Genomic DNA, 24,818 nt, shown 5'->3' on the forward strand with positions numbered 1-24,818 from the left:
GGTAAAGGTTTTGATCCATATCATTAGTGCCTTAAATCCCCAAAGAGTTTTATTTAATGACTTACTACAATTGTAACAAAAAAGGGATAGTCTTAATCATTGCATATTTACATAATAGCTTAAGAGAATACATAGTAAAAGGTTATAGATCATAAATGCATTGATTTTGAAATGACTATTTGCAAGTGTAGTTTAAATGCTTCTATCTCTTTCTGTTCAAGCAAGATTTTGTTTAAAACAATTTAAAGAACTTCCAGAAAGTTTTTTTATTTTATTTATATTACATGTGAATTGCATTAAGTAGACAATATCTCTACAACAAGGACGCTCCTGGTTATAGTTGTAAACATTACATCAAGCCCAGGAATCTTCTAAGGAGCAGACAAACAGGGAAGGGATTGTGAGAGTATGGTTCTAGTATGGTTCAAGTGTTTGTGTGAATTTGGTCTTCACAAATGTTTCTGTTGATTTTCCAATTGGAAAATGACGTCTGCCTACCTCAAAGTATGGATGAGATAATTAAAAGAAATCACCCATTTGAAATGCTTCAGTAAACCCAAAATGCAAGAACAAAATATTATGAACGATTACAGTGGCATTTTATACATTCTCAGTCTTAATGAGTCTGTGTGTTCCTAAAGTGATCCTTCTGTCCATCTAACCAAATCCATGCAATACAGAGGCCATTTGTAATGGGCTTTTGTTAACATAAGCAATACAATTTAGAGTGCTTTTTTCAAAGGACTGTTGGCAAGCTAGGAAGACAGGTGGCAGACTTTCCATGTAATGGTGGGCAGAATGGATTGATTTAATTCATTCAATGACAATTACGTTACTCAATCAAGTAAAGGGTAAACAAAGCACATGTCTGAATCACTTATGTGTTGACTTCTACAGGTATTTTCACACAAATATTGCTTCTAGAGAAAGACATTTTTAAACTCAAAAAATAATTTCTTGTTCTTGTTAAATTAATATTTATTTCTAATTTTGTTATTCTCTCTATGTTTTAAGCCTTTTTAAAACACTGGGTTTAGTTTGATGATGAACAGCCTGTTAAAATTTCCTCCATCTCTCTTTAGGAGAAGCACATATGGAATCATTGGTTGCCATACTCTTGATAAATCAATTCAGCAAATTCCCACTGTTGAAAACATCAAGAAACTACTGAGAACTAATTGTCTTTGATATTTTACTGAACAGCTGGAGAGAACATCTGTCTCCCACATATTATTTCATAGATTCAAATGAAGTGATAAGAAGAACATATGTGAATTTTTAGAAAAGTAATGAAATCAAACATGAAGTAAATGAAATAGTGTTGAGTTTCAATATTCTTGAGGCTCATGGTAATGAAAGTAGAAACTGAAGACTTCATGGAGTAAATTGTGTTTGAAGGCCAATATATACATATATAAACATATATATACCAGTCCTAGGGCTTCAGACTCAAGGCCTGAGCACTGTCCCTGTCTTCTTTTTTTGCTCAAGGCTAGCACTCTACCTCTTAAGCCACAGTGCCACTTCTGCCTTTTTCTGTTTATGTGGTGCTGAGGAATCAAACCCAGGATTTCATATATGCTAGGCAAGCACTCTACCACTAAGCCACATTCACAGGCCCAGTATAATATTTTTTATTTTTTATTTTTATTTTTGGCCAGTCCTGGGCTTGGACTCAGGGCCTGAGCACTGCCCCTGGCTTCTATTTTTTTTGCTCAAGGCTAGCACTCTGCCACTTGAGCCACAGCGCCACGTCTGGCCATTTTCTGTATATGTGGTGCTAGGGAATTGAATCCAGGGCCTCATGTATATGAAGCAAGCCCTCTTCCCACTAAGCCATATCCCCAGCCCCCAATATTTTTTAAATAATTCAATTCAGCTAAATGTACTTGTAAAAAGAGGGAAAGAATTTGGCTAGTTAAAAACTCTGACCAAGTTTCTGGGCCACTTCGATGCTGACTCATATAAACATCCTAAAACACAGTATAAAAATATTTTTTTTTCAGATAGAAAAAGATTTAGCTTCTAGATCTTAGCTTCTGAGTAGCTAAGATTATAGGCATGAGACACTGGAACCTACTGTCAACCTGCATTTTCACATGGTATGGCTTTAAAAGTTAGCTCTTAATGAAGAGAACAAATACATTCGTTACATGTGCTATCAATTTTAAATAATCCTTAATTTAGAATAATTTTAATTACTAGAGACCGGGGCAAAGGACATGCCAGCTACCTCTCATTTGGCAGGGTGCAATGCTGTATAACTTTAGTATTCTGATGTCCTTCTTCAGCACCTTACTCCCAGTTACTTAATTCTACTTCTTCAAAAGTTAATTTTTTTAACTAATCAGTCCTTCTTTTCTCTAAACAATGTAAATTCTCATGTTTACATTTCAGCAATCTAAGTTTTTTGCCATATTTAAAGGCTCTTACAATTACACTTTTAAGAAAATCATTAAATGTGTATTGTGTATAGTAATTTTTTGCAATCAATGCAAGATTTGAGCTAGTAGAAGTTGCTCCCAAACTGTAAAAATAAATGCTTTGTCATATAATTAACATAATGTCTACTAAAGTGAATAGCTTCATGCCTTAATAAGAGTCTGTATCTGTCTCTCTCTCACCTACACACACATACATGCAACAACATAACATGCAGATATGACAAAAATGAGAATTACAGGTAACACTGTTTTCAAATCCCATTCTAAGGGAAGTTAAGGCAAAATAAAAACTTTGATAATGACTTTAATGTGTCCTATAAAGAAAAAAAGTCATAATTTATAATCACTTATAAAAATCATATAGTCAGTTACTTATGAACTGTATATAGATCTAAAATCCGTCAATAACCAGAGTAAAATAATATAAAGTGAGGCATTAAGTACATGAAAAGTTATACATGTAAGCACAAGTTTAGCTAATGTCAGTTGAAGGGAATAAAATTTGTATATATACTAAATGCACATTTCAAATTTAGGTATACTTTTTTTCAGAAAGTATGCTACAGTCTTGAGAAAACATATTTCTTAAAATAAAGGAAAAATAATTCTAACAATGGGAAAATGATTCATTTACCTGGATCTTCTATAGTTAAGTTCTTTATTAACCATTGAACAATGTCTGACCCTAGAAAAAGAAAACAGAAAAACACAAACAGTTGTGAACCTTCAGCTTACACATCCTAATTTTAAGAACTCTCCACCTAATGGTTTTCAGGTTATAAATAAGACATTTTCTTTTGTTACAAGGAAAAGTTATGGCTCTTTCACATGGTGTATTAAAATGAATCTATTTCTTCAACAAGAGAAAGCACAAGCCAGTGAATTCTGAAATATAACACTTTAAATACAAGTAAATCTCTAATAGGCTTATAATAGCAAAAAGATTAATTCACTGAGTAAATGTTCATTGAATGCCTAATGTGTATAATTCCTCCTATAACATGATCCAATACTTCAAAGTATAATCCTCGTTTGCTTTCTGGTTGTTCCCATCTCATCCTTTGTTCACTCTCAAGCCAAGCCAATTTTGTCCTTGGGTTTTAAACACTCAGGTTATTTGAAGCCCATGTTTTTTACTAGCACTATGCTCAGTGATTGACATGCACTGTTATTATTTTTCAGATCTACCATGTTCATAGGCATACTGAGATTCTCTAGGAACAGTAGGACTTTGGCTGACTTTCGGCTTTCCTATGAAGTTGCCAATAGCCACCTTGGATCGTCACTGGAATCCCTGTGATCTTTAATTTCAGTGTGGTTTGCCCACTTGAGACTTCAGAGGTGTTCATTTCATTCAATCCCTAAAAAAGAATCTTATGTTCATTGCATGTTATTTGAAGCCAAGTGACTGCTTAATAGTGTGTGGTGAGTACAAAACCTAAATAAATATATTTTCACTACCGATAGAAGAGATGAGAAAAGGTCTAAAGAAAACAATGTCTCGGGTAGACTTTAAAGTCTCTACTTTGCTGTATGAAAAAGATGAAAACTGAGTTGTTGAAATAAACTGTTATAGGTTACAAATTAGAAGTAGCAGAAACAATTTATTGTACACATTCTATATATTAGGCACTGAGAATAGTAATTTAAAAGCAATGGAAGAGGTGATGTTATTAAAGCAGGCATAGAAAATTCTGGATTGTTTTTCTACAAGGCAGAAAAAGAGATATGCAAGATTTTTTCAGCTAAATTATGCTATCAAATTGAGCTCAAAGAATTTGCTGGCACTGCATTATTCTATAAGTCAAAGTGAAAGGCAGGTGTGGAGTCCTTTCCTACAATCACAGCACTTGAGAGGCTGAGGCAGGAGGATCACTAGTTTGAGTCATGCCTGGGCCACATAGTTAAACTTTTCTCAAAAACAAAAGAGAGGCCTGGGGAGTCAAGATTTCAATTGGTTGTAATCTCATGAGCCTGCATTGAAAGAACCAGATCATGATGTAGGTCAGTGTAGAAGTGGATTAAAACAGAACTGGAGAAATACAAATGGAAGCCCAAGGCTCCCACCTGCAATCCTAGCTACTCAGGAGGCTGAGATTTGATGATTATGGTTTGAAGCCAACTGGGGCAGAAAAGTCCATGAGACTCTTATCCCCAGCCAATCAGCAAAAAGGATGAAATGAAGCTGTGGCTCAAGTGTTCGAGTTCTCCCTCTGGGCAAAACAGCTCAGGGACTGCACCCAGGCCTTGATTTTAAGCCCCAGGACTGACATAGACCAAAAAAGAAAAAAGAAACATAACTACAAATCACTTTGGGACTAATTAGATATGAAAACTGCAACTAAGAGGGATTAATGAAGAAATCAACCACTCTAGGCCCAGGAGTACAGAGGAATAGAACATTGAAAATGTGAGCACAAAGAAGGGCAGAAATTGAGATCCTCTTTGATACTAAATTTAGGGTTTACCATAGAACATTGTACATTGCTATGAATGCATAGTAAGCTGTGTCCTTATCTCTGTGTGAAAAAAAATTCCAGTTTGAAAAACTCCTATTTTATCCTCTCCTGGAAACTAGCTGGAAACTACCATCGGTCAAGTGGTTCCAGCTGCATGAATTGAGAATTCAAAACTAAGTTCAAAATGAACTTGATTATTGAACTTGATAATCAAATTATAAATGTTAAGGATACACTAATAGTCAACATCATTTTCCCCCAGTGCTGTCAATGGAACCTGAGGCAGGTATATTCTAGGAATGTGCATAGACATGCAGCCCTAGCCCTTGCATTTTTTTAAGACCAAGTATATAGCTTTATAGCTCAGGCTGGCCTGGACCTCTCTATGTAGTCCGGACTGGACTCCAGCTCACAATTCTTCTGTCTCCATCTCTCAAAGGCTTCAGATTGTAGATATGTGCTGCCGAGTCTAGTCCAAAATCAATTTAAATATGCATGCATTTAAAAATAAGTTCATGTGTTGACTGTAACTCTGTATTCTACTGTAGCTGTTCATTTTACAGATGCGTTAAGCACTTGAGAATATGCTTCATCTAGGACCTAAAGAAAGTTGTGTTAACACATTTCTGAGTGTAAGGAAAGACTTCAATATTTAAGGGTGAGGTCAGTGGGGCCTGGGGTTTTATCTCAGTGACAGAGTGTGCATTTAGCATTATCACCATCCAGAATTCAATCATCAATAGGCTGAAAAAAAGAGAAAGAGTAGTGTAGAAGGAAAATAAAGGATGCAGGGCCAGGCATAATGGTCTATGTCTACAGTCTCAGCACTTGGAGGCTGAAGCAGAGGCTCAATTGAGTGCGGGAGTGGGTGAGCAGCTTGGGCCGCACAGCAAGACCTTGTCCTTCCCAACCACCCAAGAAAGAGGAAAGCGCCATGCTCATCCTAATATTTTAAATCTTCCCTTTAGAAAAGAAAACTCCATTTTCAAATAAATATTTATGTGGTGGGCTTGACAGGGACTCAACTCTTACACACTGTCTCATTTTCATCTGTTTAGGGATGTATGTGAGCAGCTACTGGAAAATTTACAATTTTTACCAAAACTAAGTTGTTTTTTAATTGTGGAGTAATAGAAAATTACTTTTAGAGAAAGGTCTTTATGGAAATACTAGAGGCTGACTACACCTTTGCTAAGCAGAGACTCTACCACTTAAGTCACATCCCCAACCCTTTTAACTTTTGTTATTTTGAACAGGGCCTCTAGTAAATATTTTGCTTAGGCTGGCCTCAAACTCTGATCCTTCTTACTACCTACAGAGTTGTTATGACTAAAGATGTGAACCACTGGTGCCTTTCCTTTCCCTTCCCTTTCTTTCTCTCCTTTCCTTCCCTTCTCTTTTCCCTTCTCCTTCCCTCACCTTTCCCTTTCTCCTTCTCCTTCCCTTCTCTTCTTTTCTTCTACCTCTTTTGCCTTCCCCTTCTCCTCTCACTTCCCTTACTTCTTTTCCTAAGCAGAAACAAACACAAATATGCCTAACAGGGATCTGTATTTAATTCAAGAAATTAAAAACTTTTGTGCCTTAGCCTAGTTCTTTTTTTCTTTTTATTTAGGTCAAGGGTATTTTCTAAGTTGAGCTCGAGCTCTGAAAGAATCATTTTAATGGGACTTGACCAACTGTCAGTGTCACCTGGCAGATGGTACAGTACATTGTCGTGAAGTCATTCCAACATAGTTACAGTTTCCATTTGAAACATTTCTTATTTTTTTCTCCTGAGATGCATACTCAAGCAACTATGCTCACTTATTCTGCATCCATGATGTGGGGATACAGGGAGTCAGATAAAGTGGGGAAAGTCTAGTTTCTTAATGGAATTAGAGGACTGAAATTGACGCAGGTTATCAGGGTCCTCTTGAGATGTGTGACTGAAGTCTGCAAGGCAGAATTACAGCCAAAAGAGGTATTGGGTAGGAAGCTCAGCATTACAGAAGTTTCCTACCTTTATGTTTAATGAATAAATGGGTAGCTCTAGGGACACTTTTCATATTCAAATGTAAATGTCAAGAATATTTTCAAGTTCTTTCTGTGTTTGTAGTCGAGACTTCAGCAGAGCGTTGTGAAAGTTCACTTTGATGGCAGTCTGTCAAAACTTGATCCCTTCTCAGCACCTAATTGTTTTGAGTTTGTAGAAGCAGTCATAACTTTTAGAGTCACAAAGCTATGTGCTTTCTCCAATTGGTGAATACAGTAGATATTTCCCAATGGTGCAATCCCAGTGCTATGATTTGAAACAAGAAAACAAAAAGAAAAACTAAGCAAAAGAATTCTTTTTTTTCCCACAGAGCTCATGTTCCTCCACATGCTACAGTCAAGCAGACAGGGGCACTCATGGGACAAGACAGAGGTTCTTAGCCCTTATAGATGGTGGATGGAGTGTGCCTGTCCTGTATCCCCTTATCCTTCTAGTCTTAGGGAAAACACAAATCCCACAAAGGCAGGGTGGGATCATCATGCCTCCTAAAATGAATTCTCCATTGATTCAAATCTCGTCTAAGGAAATTTCAAATGACCAGAATTTTTTCTTAACAATGTTATCATCATGACTAGTGAAATCCATCATATTACTGGATCCTGAGAGACTCCAACCACTTGTCCACCTGTCCAGACCTCTGATGCCAGAGCAACTCACCTCTCCTTGTCAGTGCTGCCCCACATGATCCCTGAACCTCTTCCCTCCACACCTGCTGCCCACATCCTCCATGCATTCCTTCCCTTACTGAACCCCCTCATTCTGCTTGGAAAAAAAAAAAACACTCCACTGAATGTTTTGTCTCAGTGGTCCTTATCTTTATGTCTCATTTTTTACTTCTATTATTACTGGGACAGAAGATTCCCCCCAAATCCTTTATCAATACTGTTTCTTTCTTTTATTACTTTGCTAATGGTATTCTTCCTCTCTTCAGCAGCACTTCAGTTTACATATTAGCTACTCTGGCAAGCTTGTTCTGCCTATGTACATTCCACCTTACAGAGTCATTTTCCTAAATGTTCTGGCAACATTGTTACAACATATTTTACTTCCCAATGGTTTTCTTGTCCTCTCCTTACATTTGTTTGCCTTTCCCTCCACACAAACTATTAGGAGGGACTGGGGATGTGTTTCCTTCAACTTTGGATCCCAATCACCCCAACCATTTTCTGACATGGAAAAGCTATCAGATGTTGAAGGAACGTATGAATAGCATATGAATAGCAAGACTCCCTTCCCTACATTCTGCTTTAAGAGTGTTTATTAATGGAAGGCATCCTTCAGAGAGAACACTCCAACCATGTGTAATTTTCAAGTAACATAAATGCCTTTCACAATGCTAACATTTCTAAGGCTAATTCACTACACCACACATACTTTCAGCAACAAGAACAAACACATCTGGCCATCTATCTGCTCTCTCAACCATGCTATAGACCTGAGTGGTTGGACTTCCCTACTTGTGCTTTGCAGTGACATGGCTCCACCTGGCTCTACCCTAAGCCCATAGGACTCTGTGATCATCTTTACAGACTAGTGTGTTCAAATGTCAACAAACAACATATACATGCCCACCCTGAACTAGAGGTTCACAAACCATTATTATATGCATATTCAAATGTTGCAAATGTTTAACTGTGATAAAGTAAGACCTTCAAGCAAGCAGAATTTCACCAATTTGTTCTGTAGTCTTTATAAAACTGAACTATTTTCATAATTTCTGCTGAAATCATTAAAGAAACTTGGGGTTTTAACCACAATGGAAGGAGTCCAGATCAATCCTGAGAACACTAACCATTGTAGTGTTTCTCATTCAGGAGAATATGTAAGCTCCTTGGATTGAAGAAAGACTTTGAGAAGGCTTCAGAACCAGGGATCCACAGGACTAACTATACAGACATATAATACATGCATGTGTTTATGTGTGCGTGCACACACATACACATGTGTGTGCATATAATATTGTGTATTATTATGCATATTCATATTATCATATAGTTGAGTACTGGTTCCTCACAATACTAGGATATGATCCTAGCTAATCAGGAGGCTGAGATCTAGAGGATTTTAGGTTGAAGTTATGGAACTCTGTCTCCAAAATACTTAGCAAAAGGTCAGGCTAGGCCAGGCTGGGTGGATCACACCTGTAGTCCTACCTACTCAGAAGGCTATGATCTTAGGATCATGGTTTGAAGCCAGCTTGTGAAGAAAAGTCCCCATGAGACTCTTATCTCCAATTAGCCACACAAATACTAGAAGTGGTACTGTGGCTAAAAGGGTAGAGTGCTTGCTTTGAGCATAAAGAGACTCAGGGCCAGTGCCCAGACCCTAAGTTGAAGCCTCATAACTGGCAAAAAAATAAAAAAGCCAGGCTGGAGGTGTGGCTCAAGAAGTAAAGTGCCAGTCACCAATGAGCCAAGCAATCTTGAAGCCCCAAATTCAAACTTTGGTAACAGAAATACATAACACAACAAAACAAAAAGTATGCCACAGAAAAATCTACATTTTGATGGGATAAATCTTTTTAAAATCTCTCAATCAAAGATGCTTTATATGTCTAGGAAATAGTTCCCCAATACTGTTCTTTTTTTCTTTTTTCTTTATTTTTTTAAAAAAATTATTTATTTATTGTCAAAGTGATGTACAGAGGGGTTACAGTTTCATACATAAGGCAGTGGGTACATTTCTTGTATAAATTGTTACCTCCTCCCTCATTTCCCCCCCCTTTTCCTCGCCCCCCCCCCCCCAGGAGTTGTTCAGTTGGTTTATGCCAAATGGTTTTGTAAATATTGCTTTTGGAGTTGTTTGTCTTTTTTATCCTTTGTCTCTCGATTTGGAAGGGAAAAGGAATACCAAACACTGATCTTAGCTCCATGAAATTGTATTACAAGCATGTCAAGATAATTTACCTAGTATTAGTACTGAGTCTCTGTGAAAGTAGGGTTATGGACTTGCACTGCTAGAGAAAGAAGGCTTGTTCAGTGCAGCGATATGTAGATCCCTGGAGCCCTTGAGGAAATAATAGCATCCTACTCTTTACATTTTCTCAACGCTCTTCAAGTTGCCTCAAAACAGATGATGGTTAAATGCAATCAAAGGGACAAGACATACTGCCTAGTCTTCTAAAAAACTATGTCTTCTAAAGCTGTGGATCTAACTGAGGTTCAGTAGTGGTCACGATCTGGAAATCACCAATGAGCCAATCAGTGGTAGGTACACTAATATGTCTGCTTTTGGCTAACGGTGGGGGTGGACTAAAGGAAAGCAGTCCCTGGCTTCCAGGAAATGGTTGGGCACTCACAGTAAGATCAGTGTTTTTGTTTTAAACATAAGCACAAATGTCCTAAAACCATAATTCCAGGTTATTCTATGAGTGTGATCTCTCAAGACAAAATCAGGACCATTCCCTAATTAGCTCTGAACACAGATAGTAAATGAATGTGGCCCATGTCATAAAGCATCATGTACTATCCAAGGCAGCTCACTTTAGCAATTGTGGTCCATTGCATCATCTCATCTATAATTCCTGTGTACTCACATGGAGTAAAGAGAAGCAATTACAGAAAAGAGAAGCAATTATAGAACTGACCCTACTTCTTGATTGCTCCCAATCTTGAGCAAAGCTCCACTATCTCAAATCTCCACAAGTACCAAAATCCAAAATTCATAATAGATTCTCTAACTTTCTGGTACCAAGTTAATAATTCCCCAGAATACATATTCTCCATCACTACCACAAGTAACAAGCTAGACTTTCTCAACTGTGAATATGTTCCTGGTGATCGTTAGCTAGACTTCCAGGAAAAAAATGTGAATATCAAAGATGAATTAAACAACCAAATTGAGTTTATTTTAACACTTTTAATTAGAAAGAATCATCTTTGAGGGAAGTATAACATGTAAAATTGTAAATGTATAAACGAAGCAATATGTTAAAACTTACCTAGAACTAAGGTGAGGAACTACATTTAGGCCTCAAGGATAAATGGAAAAAGATCCAGCTGTTGTCATTTTATGAGCACAATGCATTTTTTTTCATTTTATGAGCACAATGCATTTTTTTCAAATTTTTATTATCAAACTGGTGTACAGGGAGGTTACAGTTTCATGCGTTAGGCATTGGATACATTACTTGTACTGTTCGTTACCTCGTTCCTCGTACCCCCCCTCACCCTCCTCCCCCTTTCCCTTTCCCCCCATGAGGTGTTCAGTTCACTTACACCAAAGAGTTTTGCAAGTATTTCTTTGGTAGTTGATTTTCTGTTTTTACCCTGTCTCTCAATTTTGGTATTCCCTTTCAATTTCCTAGTTCCAATACCAGTATACACGATTTCCAATATACTCAGATTAGATTACAGAGATAGTGTAGGTACAACCATGGGAAGGTGATACAAGAACATCGTCAATAATAGTAGCTACAGATACACATGGGACGTTGAAAGTAGTTAAAACTGTGATATAACAATTGTTTCCATAACATGGAGTTCATTTCACTTAGCGTCATCTTATGTGTTCATAAGGGTATAGCTATTGGGCTCTTGTGATCCTCTGCTGTGACTTTCCTATACCTGTACTAATTATACCGAATAAGGGAGATCATAGAGTCCATATTTCTTGGGGTCTGGCTCACTTCACTTAGTATAATTTTTTCCAAGTTCTTGCATTTCCTTACAAATGGGGAAACGTCATTCTTTCTGATAGAGGCATAAAATTCCATTGTGTATATGTACCACATTTTCCTGATCCATTCGTCTACTGAGGGGCATCTGGGTTGGTTCCAGATTCTAGCTATGACAAATTGCGCTGCAATGAACATAGTTGTGCTAGTGGCTGTACTGTGATTTTGTTTGTGTTCTTTTGGATAGATACCCAAAAGTGGAGCTGCTGGGTCATAGGGGAGTTCTATATTTAGCCTTCTAAGGAATCTCCATACTGCTTGGCAGAGTGCTTGAACCAGTTTACATTCCCACCAACAATGAAGAAGGGTTCCCTTTGGCCACAACCCCCCCAACAGTTGAAATTGTTAGTTTTCTTGATATATGACATTCTTACTGGGGTGAGATGAAATCTCAATGTTGTTTTGATTTGCATTTCTATTATGGCCAGTGATGTAGAGCACTTTTTCATATGTCTCTTGGCCATTCTCATTTCCTCAACAGAGAAGTCTCTTTGTAAGTCTTTAACTCACTTGATAAGGGAGCTATTGGTTCTTTGTGGTTTTGTTTGGAGGAAGGTAATTTTTTTTAGTTCTGCATATATTTTAGATATGAGGCCTTTGTCCATAGAATGGCCAGTAAAGATCTTCTCCCAGTCTGTGGGCTTTCTGTTTATCTTGCGAACTATGTCCTTTGCCGTGCCAAAGCTCTGCAGTTTGATGCAGTCCTATTTGTCCAGCCTTTCTTTGATTTGTAGCCTTTCTAGGTCTTTGTTAAGGAAGTTCTGTCCTGCACCAAGGAGCCCAAGTGTTTCTCCTATTTCTTCCTTTAGTGTTTTCAGGGTTTCTGTTTTGATTTCGAGGTCTTTAATCCATTTGGAATTGATTTTGTTGCAGGGTGATATATAAGGATCTAGTTTTATTTTGTTGCATGTGTTGAACCAGCTTTGCCGGCACCATTTATTATAGAGGCTGTCTTTCTTCCAAACTATTGTTTTAGCTCCTTATCAAAGATTAAGTAGACGTAGTTCTGTGGGTTCATTTCTGGGTCTTCAATTCTGTTCCATTGGTATTCAGGTCTGTTCCAGTGGAAATACCACACTGTTTTTATTACTATAGCTTTATAATACAGCTTTAAGTTGGGTACTGTGATTCCTCCAGCAGTGTTCTTTCTGCTTAGGATTGTTTTTGCTATTCTAGGTCTTTTATTGTTCCATATGAATTTCTGGATTGCTTCCTCTATTTCATTAAAAAATGGTGTTGGGATATTAATGGGTATTGCATTGAATTTGTAGATAGCCTTTGGCAATATTGCCAGTTTGATTATATTAATCCTCCCAATCCAGAAGCATGGGAGGTTTTTCCATTTCCTTAGTTTTGACTTAATTTTGTTTTTCAAGCTTTTAAAGTTCTCATCAAAGAGGTCTTTCACTTCTCTGGTTAAGGCTATTCCTAGGAATTTTATGTTTTGGGGGGCTATTGCAAAAGGAGTTGCTTCCCTGATTTCAGCCTTGGTCTTCGGGTCGTTAGCATAAAGAAAGGCCATTGATTTTTGAGGGTTTATTTTATATCCTGCAACTTTGCCAAAGTTTTGGATCAGCTCTAGTAGCTTGGGGGTAGAGTCTATGGGGTTCTTTAGGTATAGGATCGTGTCATCTGCGAAGAGAGAGAGTTTAACTTCATCTTTTCCTATTTGGATCCCTTTATATTTTCTTCTTGCCTAATTGCTCTGGCTAGGAATTCTAATACTATGTTGAAGAGCAGGGGAGAGAGTGGACATCCTTGCCTTGTTCCTGATTTTCACCATTTAGAGTTTTTCACCATTTAGAGTTATGCTTGCTGTTGGTTTGTCATAAACTGCCTTGATTATATTCAGGAATGTTCCCTGGAATCCCAGTTTTTCCAGGGCTTTTAGCATAAATGGGTGCTGGATTTTGTCAAATGCTTTTTCCGCGTCCAGAGATAAAACCATGTGGTTCTTTACTTTGCTCCGGTTGATGTGATGGATTATATTAATTGGCTTGCATATATTAAACCAACTTTGCATCCCTGGGATGAGTCGAGTTTGATCGTGGTGTATGATTTTTTTGATGACCTATTGAAGTAGATTGGCCAGAATTTTTTTGAGAATTTTTGGGTCTATGTTCATCAGGGAAATTGGTCTATAGTCTTCTTCTGTGATGAGTCCCTGATTGGTTTTGGGATGAGGGTTATACTAGCTTCATAGAATGTGTCTGGTAGTGAATGTTCTCTTTCAATTTCATTGAAGATTTTGAGAAATATTGGTGTGAGTTCTGTTTTGAAGATCTTGTAGAATTCTGTAGTGAATCCGTCTGGACCTGGGCTTTTCTTGGATGGGAGATCCTTTATTGACGTTTCTATTTCAATACTGGATATGGGTCTGTTTAGAAGGTTTAAATCTTCATGGTTGAGTTTGGGAATATGAATTTTTTCTAGGAAATCATCCATTTCTTCCAAGTTCTCGAATTTGTTGGCGTAAAGGTTTCCAAAATAGTCCCTTATTATTTTCTGAATTTCGGTTATTTCTGTGGTGATATTACCTGTTTCATCTCTTATCTTGTTTGTTTGAGTGTGCTGCCTTCGTTTTTTGGTCAGGTTTGCCAGGGGTCTGTCTATCTTGTTGATTTTTTTCAAAGAACCAACTCTTTGTTTTGTTGATTCTTTCGATGGTTTTTTTCGTCTCTAATTGATTTAATTCTGATTTGATATTAATTATTTGCTTCCATCTATTGACGTGGGGTTTGGCTTGTTGTTCTCTCTCAAGGAAATTAAAGTGCTTCCTTAAATTATTGATTTGCTGTTTCTCCAGTTTGTTGGTGTATGCCTTCAAAGATATAAATTTTCCTCTGAGTACTGCCTTTGCTGTGTCCCAAAGGAGCTGGTACTTTGTGTCCTCATCTTGGTTGAATTCCATAAACTATTGAATTTCAGTTTTAATTTCTTCGATGACCCACTGATGGTTCAGCAGTGTGTTTTTTAGTCTCCATGAATTGTAGGATTTTCTGTGGTAGCTGTTTCAGTTGAGCTCTAATTTTATTCCATTGTGGTCTGAGAGAATGCAGGGAATGGTTTTGATACTTCTGAATTTGTACAGATTTTCTTTGTGCCCTAAGATGTGATCTATTTTGGAGAATGTTCCATGTGCTGCGGGGAAGAATGTGTATTGTGTTGTTGCTGGGTGGAATATTCTGTAGATGTCAGTTAAGTCTAGTTGGTCTATGCAATTATTTAGTTCTGTGGTTTCTTTGTTCAGTTTTTGGTGTGTTGATCTATCCAGAGGTGATAGTGGAGTGTTGAAGTCCCCTACTATCAATGTGTTTGGTTCTATGAGTATTTTTAGAGTCAGTAGTGTTTGTTTGATGAAGTTGGGTGCTCCTCTATTTGGTGTGTAGATATTTGGAGTGGTATGTCTTCCTAGAGGAGAGATGCCTTTACTAGTATGTAGTAACCTTCTTTGTCTCTTCTTACCTTTTTGAAATTGAAGTCAATTTTGTCTGATACTAGAATTGCAACTCCAACCTGCTTATGGGGGCCATTTGCTTGATAGATTTGATTCCAGCCTTTTACTTTTAGAAGATGTTTGCTTTTGCTGGATAGATGAGTCTCATGGAGGCAGCAGAAATATGGATCTTGGTTTTTGATCCAACTTATGAGCCTATGTCCTTTGATTGGAGAATTAGGTCCATTAATGTTGAGCGTTAGTATTGAGAGATGATCGTTTGTTCCTTTCATTGTCACTGTCCTGTTAAAAGCTGTGTCTTCCCATTTCTTGATCTGATGTTTACTATTTAGGGTTCATTTCTCTGTCTGTATTGGGATCTTGATTATTTTCCCTGTATAGTACATCTTTAAGGATTTTTTGCAAAGCTGGTTTGGTGGAGATATATTATTTCAGTTTTTCCTTACTATGGCAGACTTTTATTTGACCTTCGGCTATGAATGAGAGTTTGGCTGGGTACAGTATTCTTGGTTGATAGTTATTTTTATTTAGGGTTTGGTATACCTCATTCCAGGCTCTCCTCGCTTTCATGGTCTCTGCTGAGAAGTCTGGGGTGATTCTGATTGCTTTTCCTTTACATGTGATTTGTTTTCTTCTCCCTAACAGCTTTAAGGATTCTTTCCTTGTACTCTACTGATCCTGTTTTGATCACTATGTTTCGCTGGGATGTCCTATTCTGGTCTGGTCGGTTTGGGGTTCTAAATGCTTCTTGTATCTGTATAAGCCTTTCCTTCTGGATATTTGGGAAGTTCTCAGCTAATATTCTGTTAAATAGGTTGCCTATCCCATTAACTTCTTTCTCCAAGTTTTCTTTAATACCTATTATTCTTAAATTGGGCTTCCTCATCGTGTCTTGAATCTCCTGTAGCGATCTGTTTTGTTGATTGGACTGGATTTGTATTGATTTTTTATCTTTCTCCATAGATTCTAGGGAATCTTCAGCTCCTGAGATTTGATCCTCTGCTTCAGTTCGTCGGGACTGTAGGCTAGCTACTTGATTTCGAATCTCTTTTCCTTCTGACTGGTCTTTCCTGATAATTTCCATGTCATTTCTTAGGTCTTGTATGGACTTGTTAACTTCATTGACTTCATTAATTTGGTTTTGAGTGTTGTCTCTCAAATCATTAAGCTGACTCTTGAAGTTCATTTATCTTTCTATTTGTGGATGCCATGAAATTCTCCATTAATTTTTGCGTTGCCTCCTCACACTCTAGAATAATTGACTGAAGAGATTCAAACTTTTCATTTATCATGTTTATCAGTAGACTTTGTAGAGCATTTGGGGGATTCTCTTCTATGTCTTTGATTGACTGCTCTGCTTCCTGCTTGTTTTGAGTGGGGGATAAAACTTCATTGTTTGCCATCTTTCTTGTGTTCCTTCTGCCATTTGTATTGGGAATGCCAGAGTAACAGTGCCTGTGAGCACCGTTTCAGACCCAAAGCAGAGCTTACCAAGCACTATTGTGTAAATGTTAGAAGTTCTCAATTAAATACATATACCTTTTATACCTGTGTAAAAAATTAGATTTGGTGTTCCTAAAGAATACAATTTCAATATAACAACCAATCCTGCACCTTGTATTCAGTTACTACCCTAGGAGCAATTCTTGTTCTTATATTAATTTCCTTTTGGACTGGCTTTCTCTATGAACCCCATTGTTTCACTCGAATTAAGCAGGGATACCCTTTATCCAATAACGAGGAGTCAATGGGATCTGGAGGACCTAGTAGTAAGTCAGGAGGGTAAGTTAGAGGTAATAAAGAAACTAGAGTAAAATGTATGTGGGGGGTGATGGTTTTGGTTTAGTTTCAGTGATATGGAAATGTGAAGGAGAGTAGAATCAGTAGAGACAACAAGGTTAAAATGATAGACAGTGGAGAGTTAGCAGTAAAAGAGTGGTGATGTTATTCATGGGAAAGTAATTTTTGAAGAAGAGTACATATAGAGAAATAATGAGAGAATACTGGAAGACAGATGCACATATCTGATTAAAGTTATTTAAGAAAAAAATAAAATAAACTCCTACACCTAATAAACTCCTACACCTAATAAACCAATTTGGCAAAGTAGCAGGATACAAAATCAATCCACAAACGTCAGCAGCTTTTCTGTACACCAGCAATATACAAACAGAAAAGGAAATTATGGAAACAATTCCATTTACAGTAGCCAAAAAAAGAATAAAGTACCTAGGGATCAACTTAACCAAGGATGTGACGGACCTATTTAATGAAAACTATAAAAATTTAATAAGGGAAATCAAAGAAGACACAAGGAGATGGAAAGACCTCCCATGCTCATGGGTAGGCAGAATCAACATAATGAAAATGGCCATATTGCCCAAATTGTTATACAAAATTCAATGCAATACCTATCAAAATCCCAGCCACATTCTTCACTGAAATAGAGAAACCAAGCCATAAATTTATTTGTAACAGCCAAAAACCTAGAATAGCCAAAGCAAATCTAGGCAAAAAAAGCAATGCAGGAGGTATCACAATAGCAGACTTCAAGCTCTACTACAAGGCCATCATAACAAAAACAGCATGGTATTGGTATAAAAACAGATCAGAAGTCCAATGGATTAGAATTGAAGACCTAGAAATAAAACCGCACTCTTACAGCCAACTGATATTTGACAAAGGAGCTAAAGACATACAATGGAATAAACATAGCCTCTTCAACTACTGGTTCTGGGAGAACTGGGCAGCCATATGCAGAAAACTCAAAGTAGACCCAAGCCTATCACCATGCACCAAGATCAACTCAAAATGGATCAAGGACCTCAATATCACACCTGAATCCTTGAAACTACTGAAGGACAGAGTAGGAAAGACGCTAGAACTTATAGGCACAGGAAGGAACTTCCTGAATAGAGTCCCAGGGGCACAACAAATAGGGGAAAGACTCGACAAATGGGACTACTACAAATTAAAAAGTTTCTGCACAGCTAAGGTAATAGCAACCAAAATAGAAAGACAGCCAACGATATGGGAAAGGTTATTTACCAGCACAGCAACAGACAAAGGCCTGATATCTGTCATCTACAGGGAACTCAAAAAACTAAGCCCCTCCAAGCCCAATAAACCTATTAGGAAATGGGCAAAGGAGCTAAAGAGAGACTTCACAAGAGAAGATATAAAAATGGCAAAGAAACACTTGAGGAAATGCTCAACATCCCTGGTAGTAAAGGAAATGCAAATAAAAACAACCCTGAGATACCACCTCACTCCAGTTAGAATGGCCTATACTCTGAACTCAGGAAACAACAAATGCTGGAGGGGGTGTGGGGCAAGAGGAACCCTTCTCCATTGTTGGTGGGAGTGCAAATTAGTACAACCACTTTGGAGAACAGTATGGAGGTTTCTCAAAAAGCTCAATATAGATCTGCCCTATGACCCAGCCATACCAATCCTAGGCATCTATCCTAAATAGCAAACCCCAAGATATCAAAAAGACATTTGTAGATGGGGATGTGAGGGGTCTCGGTGGCCATGGCTCCTCCTGTCTGCTGTGGGGCTGCTGCCTTTAATGCCTGGCTTTGAATAGGCTGCGGACTCAGCAGGGCGGGGCGCCTCTGGCCTTGGTTTACCAAGGTGAGAGTCTCTTGCCTTGGGGAGTTTCCTCCCTCATGGGCGGGGCGGCCTCTGGGCAGATCTGGGTATGGAATTCAGCTCTGTTTCAGGCTGGGAATTGGGCTTCCAAATGGGACCATTTATCTGTCTTGGGAAGTTTGTTCTCCCGTGTGGCTGTTCCGTGTCACCAATAGCTGCTCGCGGCTTTTGCTTTTTAAGTTTAGAATTCCAGCGGGCAGGTCGGGCACCTCTAGCCAAGCCGAGGCCCAGGACATGCCTCCCACCTGGGCAGGGGGCATTCTCCTGGGTGGAACTGGCTCTCACTAATTGGTCCCTCTTGTCCTTCTCAAAGATGGCCGCTTTGTCCTCACTTTCCCCAGGCGGGCTTTAGCTCCAGTCTGGTCTGCCCCTTTGCCAGTGTCAAAGATGGCACTTTGCTCTCACAGTTGGGGGAGAAACTGCTCTTTGGGAGTGAGTGAGACTGTCTTTCGTGGGAGTACTCATGCTGTCTCTGCGATTTTAGCCTGTCCATGCTCAGCCTGCGATCTGTAAGTGTGCTGCCATCTGGAGAATTTCTCCCTGGTCTCTGTTGAGCTGCGCTGGGTGTGCAGCACGGTGCCGGCACCCGCACTGGCGTGGCGTTGGGACTCCGCCTGGGCTCAAATCTATGTTTTCAGACCAGCTAAGTTGATTTTTCCTTCCTGGTCTGAATCCCTGTACTGTTAGAACTTATTTGAGCTGTCTATTTAGCAGTAAAAATTTTTCTGGGGTGGGAAAACTGTGCTGTTGGAGGGAGCTCAGCTAGGGCGCTGTTGCTTCTCCACCATCTTCTCTGGGACCTCTGTTGTCATTTTCTTTACCCTACCCATCATAGTTCTTTTATGGGCATTTTATTTATTTTTTTTAAAAAAAAGCTTTTGCTGATTCCCACCCATATAGTAGAATATGGATGCTTGTAGCTTTTGGGTTTACATCCCTGCACCTAAAACCAGTAAACAGCGTAAGGCATAAATCATGTAGTCATGCTTTCTAACTCCTGATGTAAGGTCTCTACTCTGGGCCAGGATACTCAGTCCTCTCTTAGTCAAATGTCCTAAGAAAGGTGAAATCTCAGGGCATAAATGTGGCTTTGCTGAAGAAGGCATGGATAGTAACATTTCACAGAACAAATAGGTACCTGTCAGAACCAACAATGGGTGGAAACTATAACTTCCTTCCAATTTCTTCAGTTTTTATATTTCCATCAGGGGGAAAAATGCAGACAAGAGAGGAGACATGGAGCTATCTCAAAATCACAATGCCAAATTTTGAATGAAATGAATATCCAATTCTGCCTTTTTGTGAACACAAATGAGCTTTGTTCTACAAAATTACTAGATTACTGAAAAGTACAGTGTGAATACATTTTTTTTTACTTGTGAAGAAAGCTGTACTTCATTCACATTAAAATAGTTGTTCAAAGGAACTTTGGAGTAGGTATACAATTATATGTTTTTAATGAATATCTTTTTTAGTAAAGGATTTGTTTTCTATAATAAAGAACTAACATCTAATTGAGTAAAGTATCCTTCAATTTTGTCTATCAGGATATATTTAAAGTTTACTCAGTTTCCATGAAATTACAATTAATTTCTAACCACAGTTTGAAACTGGGTAAAACTCACAATGTAAAGCACATCTTCCAATCACCAATAGCTGACACTTATTAATGAATATTTATTTTCTAATAGATCTGTATTACCAATAGGAACATAATAATCAAAACAGACTTAGTAAATGTGAGGTATATTTTTTATATTTTAAATTTAGTGCAATATCATTTATCTGTATGTATAGCTATGATGGCAAAAAAGTAAATTATCTGGCTGGTTACACATAAAGTAAGTTATCTGGACGGTTTCCATATTGTTGTTCTGAAACAGAAGTACAGAAGACATTGAGCATTACAAATGTATCCTCAATATGCAAATTAAAGGAACAGAAGGGAAGCCAGCAATGGTGCTCATACTTGTAATCCTACCTACACATATGTTGACATCTCCTTCACAAAGAGGAAAGAAAAAAAAATCTCAATGACTTGTCTTAGAGGCAAGAATCTTCCTGCACTTTTTTTTTTTCTGTATCAGTACTGGGGCTTGAAATCGGGGCCTGTTTAATTCATATTCCCTAGTTTTTTAGTTCAGGGCTGACACTACCACTTGAGCCATAACTCCACTTCTGGATAATTGGAATTTCATGAGGTTAACCTGAATAGGCTGGCTTCCAACTGCAGTCCTCAAATCTCAGCCTTCTGAATTTCTAGGATTACAGGGATGAATTGCAGGTGCCTATTATTTGTTGCAAGAGTTTTAATAAATAGGAAGCACAACTCAGATCTAGGGAATTATAGTCAGGTGTGATTGCTTCCAGCAATTCACAAAGTTCCTCTATAAATGTTTCTACCTCTACCAATTAGCAACTTCTGTGCCAGGTTAAAAAAAATTCCTCCTTTATATGGTATTACCAAAGGAGCCTATGTCTTCAGATTTTAGGGTAACAGGTTAACTGACTGCAGGTCTCAGTGTTGGGGTCAGATGGGTAAAGCCATGAAATCTTATATCATATAGATAGACGATAGACAGATAGGTAGATAGAGATGATTGGTAGATAGATAGCTACCTAGATGACAAATAGATGGATAATAAAGGATTTATTTTCTAAATATTTGCTATCTTTCTATATAGATAGTGTGATAGATATGTCTATAAATATATAGATCTATCCTCTTCTTGGTACAAGATCTTTGGCAAACTTATTGTCAGTACAAGGCACATTTTCATATGTGTCCCTTAACTCTTTTTCTGTGCTCATGGCTTGGTTCAGACAAACTAGGAAAATAAGACTTGAGATGAATCACTTGTACCATTATCTTGGTCCTCTCTGACTAGCTTCATTTCCAGTTTGTGGCTGTCACAAATAAAGCCGATGTGGACATTTCTGCACAGGTTTTTGTTTTCCTTTTTACTTTGCCAAAACAGGATTGCATCTTTCTGTGATAAATGCCCAGAAGTTTAACTTCTGTGCCCAAAGGTTATTGAATGTATAACTTCATAATAAATTTTCAGTGCTTCTTCACTGTGAATATATTATTTTACAGTACGCTAACAATCCGTGAAATATATGCTTTGTATTCTACATAATATTTGACATTTTCACTAATTTCAATTTAACCATTCTGATAAGATAACAAATGGCATCTCATTGTGGCTTTAGTGTGCATTTTCTTGTCAGGAGCCAGTGGGGCATGTGTGTAAATCCTAGATAATCAGGAGGCTGAGTTCTGGGAGATTTCAGTTTATTTTATTTATTTATTTATTTATTTATTTTTATTTTTATTTTTTTAGCCAGTCCTGGGCCTTGGACTCAGGGCCTGAGCACCCTCCCTGGCTTCTTCCCGCACAAGGCAAGCACTCTGCCACCTGAGCCACAGCGCCCCTTCTGGCCATTTTCCATATATGTGGTGCTGGGGAATCGAACTGAGAGCTTCATGTGTAGGAGGCAAGCGCTCTTGCCACTAGGCCATATTCCCAGCCCTGGGAGATTTCAGTTTGATACGAGCAAAAAGCAGTGCAGCAGTGCTAGAGATATGGCTGAAATTGTACAGCATCAATATTTCCAACTGTTGCAAATGTTGTTAGTTTTATTCCAATATGTTCTCCATATAAGGACACATTCACCAGTTCTGAATTTAATCTATGGGCATTTGAAGGGGAGAGAAAATAACAGAATCTAGTTTGTAAATTATATTAACTAAATAGGTTACTAAATTGAATCAGTCTTACAACTTGGTCAAAGGACTTATCTGAAATTCTGCAGAAAGTTCTGGATTTCTGTTGGGAACAGAAAGATGTGTTTTTGTTTTTTAATTTCTTTTTCCAATAAAACCTATCTCATGATTTAAGCATCTGAGTGAAGTACTTCAGGAAATGTGACCAATCATATAAACTTACTCATTTCCCTTCAAGTAGATTACACTATTTTATCCACTGAAGCATTTTGGGATCATTCCTTTGAACACAGAGGAAGCAAATAATGTGGTGCTTATGTTGTAAATGGAAATTAAGACAGAAGGGCAATCCATTTTTTGCAGTTTAATTAGAAATGCTGACAGAAAGCTTCATGGTGTTAGAAGAGCTCCTTATTAGTGCTGTCAACATAGCTCTACTGCTTCATCTTCTTATTTTCTTTCTCAATTTTCAATCACCAGAATGGAAAAACCTTTCCTTTGCATGCATCAGTAACAATGAGCAATTTACAGCAAGCTCTCTTCAGCAACAGGACTGCAGTTGCTTGGGATTTCTCTTATTAAGCAAGTTTGTGGTTTTCTTGACTCCAGTTCAGTGCGCATGCAGGGTGGGGGAGATGAGGGCTGCCTATTGAGCAGAGCCACGAGACAATAATGTTCTATTTCTGAATGAGCAAAAACCTATAAATTCATTATTTACATTTATAATATCTATAATTCATTTTCAAGGTATCCATTGGATTGCTTCTTAGCACTTAGGTAACACATAGACACAAGCATGCCTATAGCTGATGTGTGGATATGTAGAATTTAGATTCAAGCAAGCCTGTAATTGGTGTGTTGCTATGGACTACTGTACTGCCTATCAGATGGATAGATCCACCAATGGACGCAGTTTCAGAGTAAGAACCAGGTATTCCTTGACTCAGAAATGAATGAAGTTTTAGATTATCTACCCTCAACTTCTAAACTACATAAAGTAAAAAGAAATTAGGAAGGTGAACTATTGGAGACCTAATTCTTATTGTTGTTGTTTAACCATTTAAAATTGTTTTAAACTGAGGAGGCTGAGATCTGAGGATCACAGTTCAAAGCCAGCCTGGGCAAGAAAGTCTGAGAGACTCTTATCTCTAATTAATCACCATAAAACTGCAAGTACCAAAATTGAGATACACAGGGTAAAAAAAAAGACAAACAACTACAAAAGCAATACTTGCAATACTGTTTGGTGTAAGTGAACTGAACACCTCAGGGGGGGAAAGGGTAAAGGGGAGGGGGGAGGGGGTATGAGGGACAAGGTAACAAACAGTACAAGAAATGTATCCAATGCCTAACGTATGAAACTGTAACTTCTCTGTACATCAGTTTGATAATAAAAATTTGGAAAAAAAAAAAAAACTGGAAGTGGTGTTGTGGATCAAAGAGGTAGAGCACTAGCCTTGAGCTGAAGAGCTCAGAGATGGCACCAAGGCCCAGAGTTCAAGCCCCACGACCAACCCCATGCCCCCAAAATGTTTTAAAAGAAAGGAAGGAGAAAGGACTAAGAGTGTATATAAGAGGTAAATTTGATGACATTACCTAGATGTATGTAAATTTCACAAGAAACCCCTTAAACAAGTAATTTATACTAATAAAAATTAAAATAAGCATTTAAAAACAAACAGAAAAATGGACATGGAAATGTTCCAAATGGTAATGTTCCCTATTTGAACTGTATGAAAACCTACTGAATTGATTTCTATGACTGAATAAATTGAGTTCCATGAGTCCACGTTGAGAACCCTAGCTTACTTTTGAATACAGGATATGTTCACTGTTTGCCCTGAGACGTGAGCCCTGAGCATTTGGCCAACTTGAGGTGGGTGAAGTCAGTGATGAGAAGGGCAGTAACCTGCCTCTTGAGTTCTCTCTGATCTCTGATTGTTATGTTATATGGTTAAGGCAACAGACTTACTGCAGAACAGTAATCTAGAATGGCAATGTTGGATACCATTGATTGAGGACTAAATACATGCAAGGCTTTTCATGTTTACTTTCTCAGTAATCCAAACAGCATCTCTATTGGGTTGTTGATATTCTTGTATCATGTACATTCAAGGTGAAAATTAAAGTTAAGTGACTTGTTGGTATCACCAAAGGGAAATGTATAGCTAAGTGTCTGACTCTAAAATCCTTCTTATTCATAAAAGAAAAATTCTGGAATGTCCTAAGTTTAACTGCCCAAGGGAAATTGTGGAGATGGAAAGAGGTAACAGAACCTAATCAGCTTAATAGCTTCTGGTGGAAATTAATAAGAGATTGTCCTACAACAGTGACGTATATTAAAATGTTGGGTTGAAGCTCCTGGCAGGC

The 24,818-nt window shown here is 37.9% G+C and overlaps 1 protein-coding gene across 1 annotated transcript in view; it reads right to left on the bottom strand.

Annotated features, from left to right (window-relative positions):
* Rgs7 (regulator of G protein signaling 7) overlaps positions 1–24,818 on the bottom strand; it is a 436,763-nt gene that overhangs the window by 108,769 nt on the left and 303,176 nt on the right. The window contains exon 4 of the mRNA XM_048357041.1: positions 3,079–3,129. Within this exon, the coding sequence (XP_048212998.1) occupies positions 3,079–3,129 (51 nt within the window). The remainder of the gene's footprint in view (positions 1–3,078; positions 3,130–24,818) is intronic.

The sequence above is a fragment of the Perognathus longimembris genome, chromosome 11 (assembly GCF_023159225.1).
Source record: "Perognathus longimembris pacificus isolate PPM17 chromosome 11, ASM2315922v1, whole genome shotgun sequence".
NCBI lineage: Eukaryota > Metazoa > Chordata > Mammalia > Rodentia > Heteromyidae > Perognathus > Perognathus longimembris.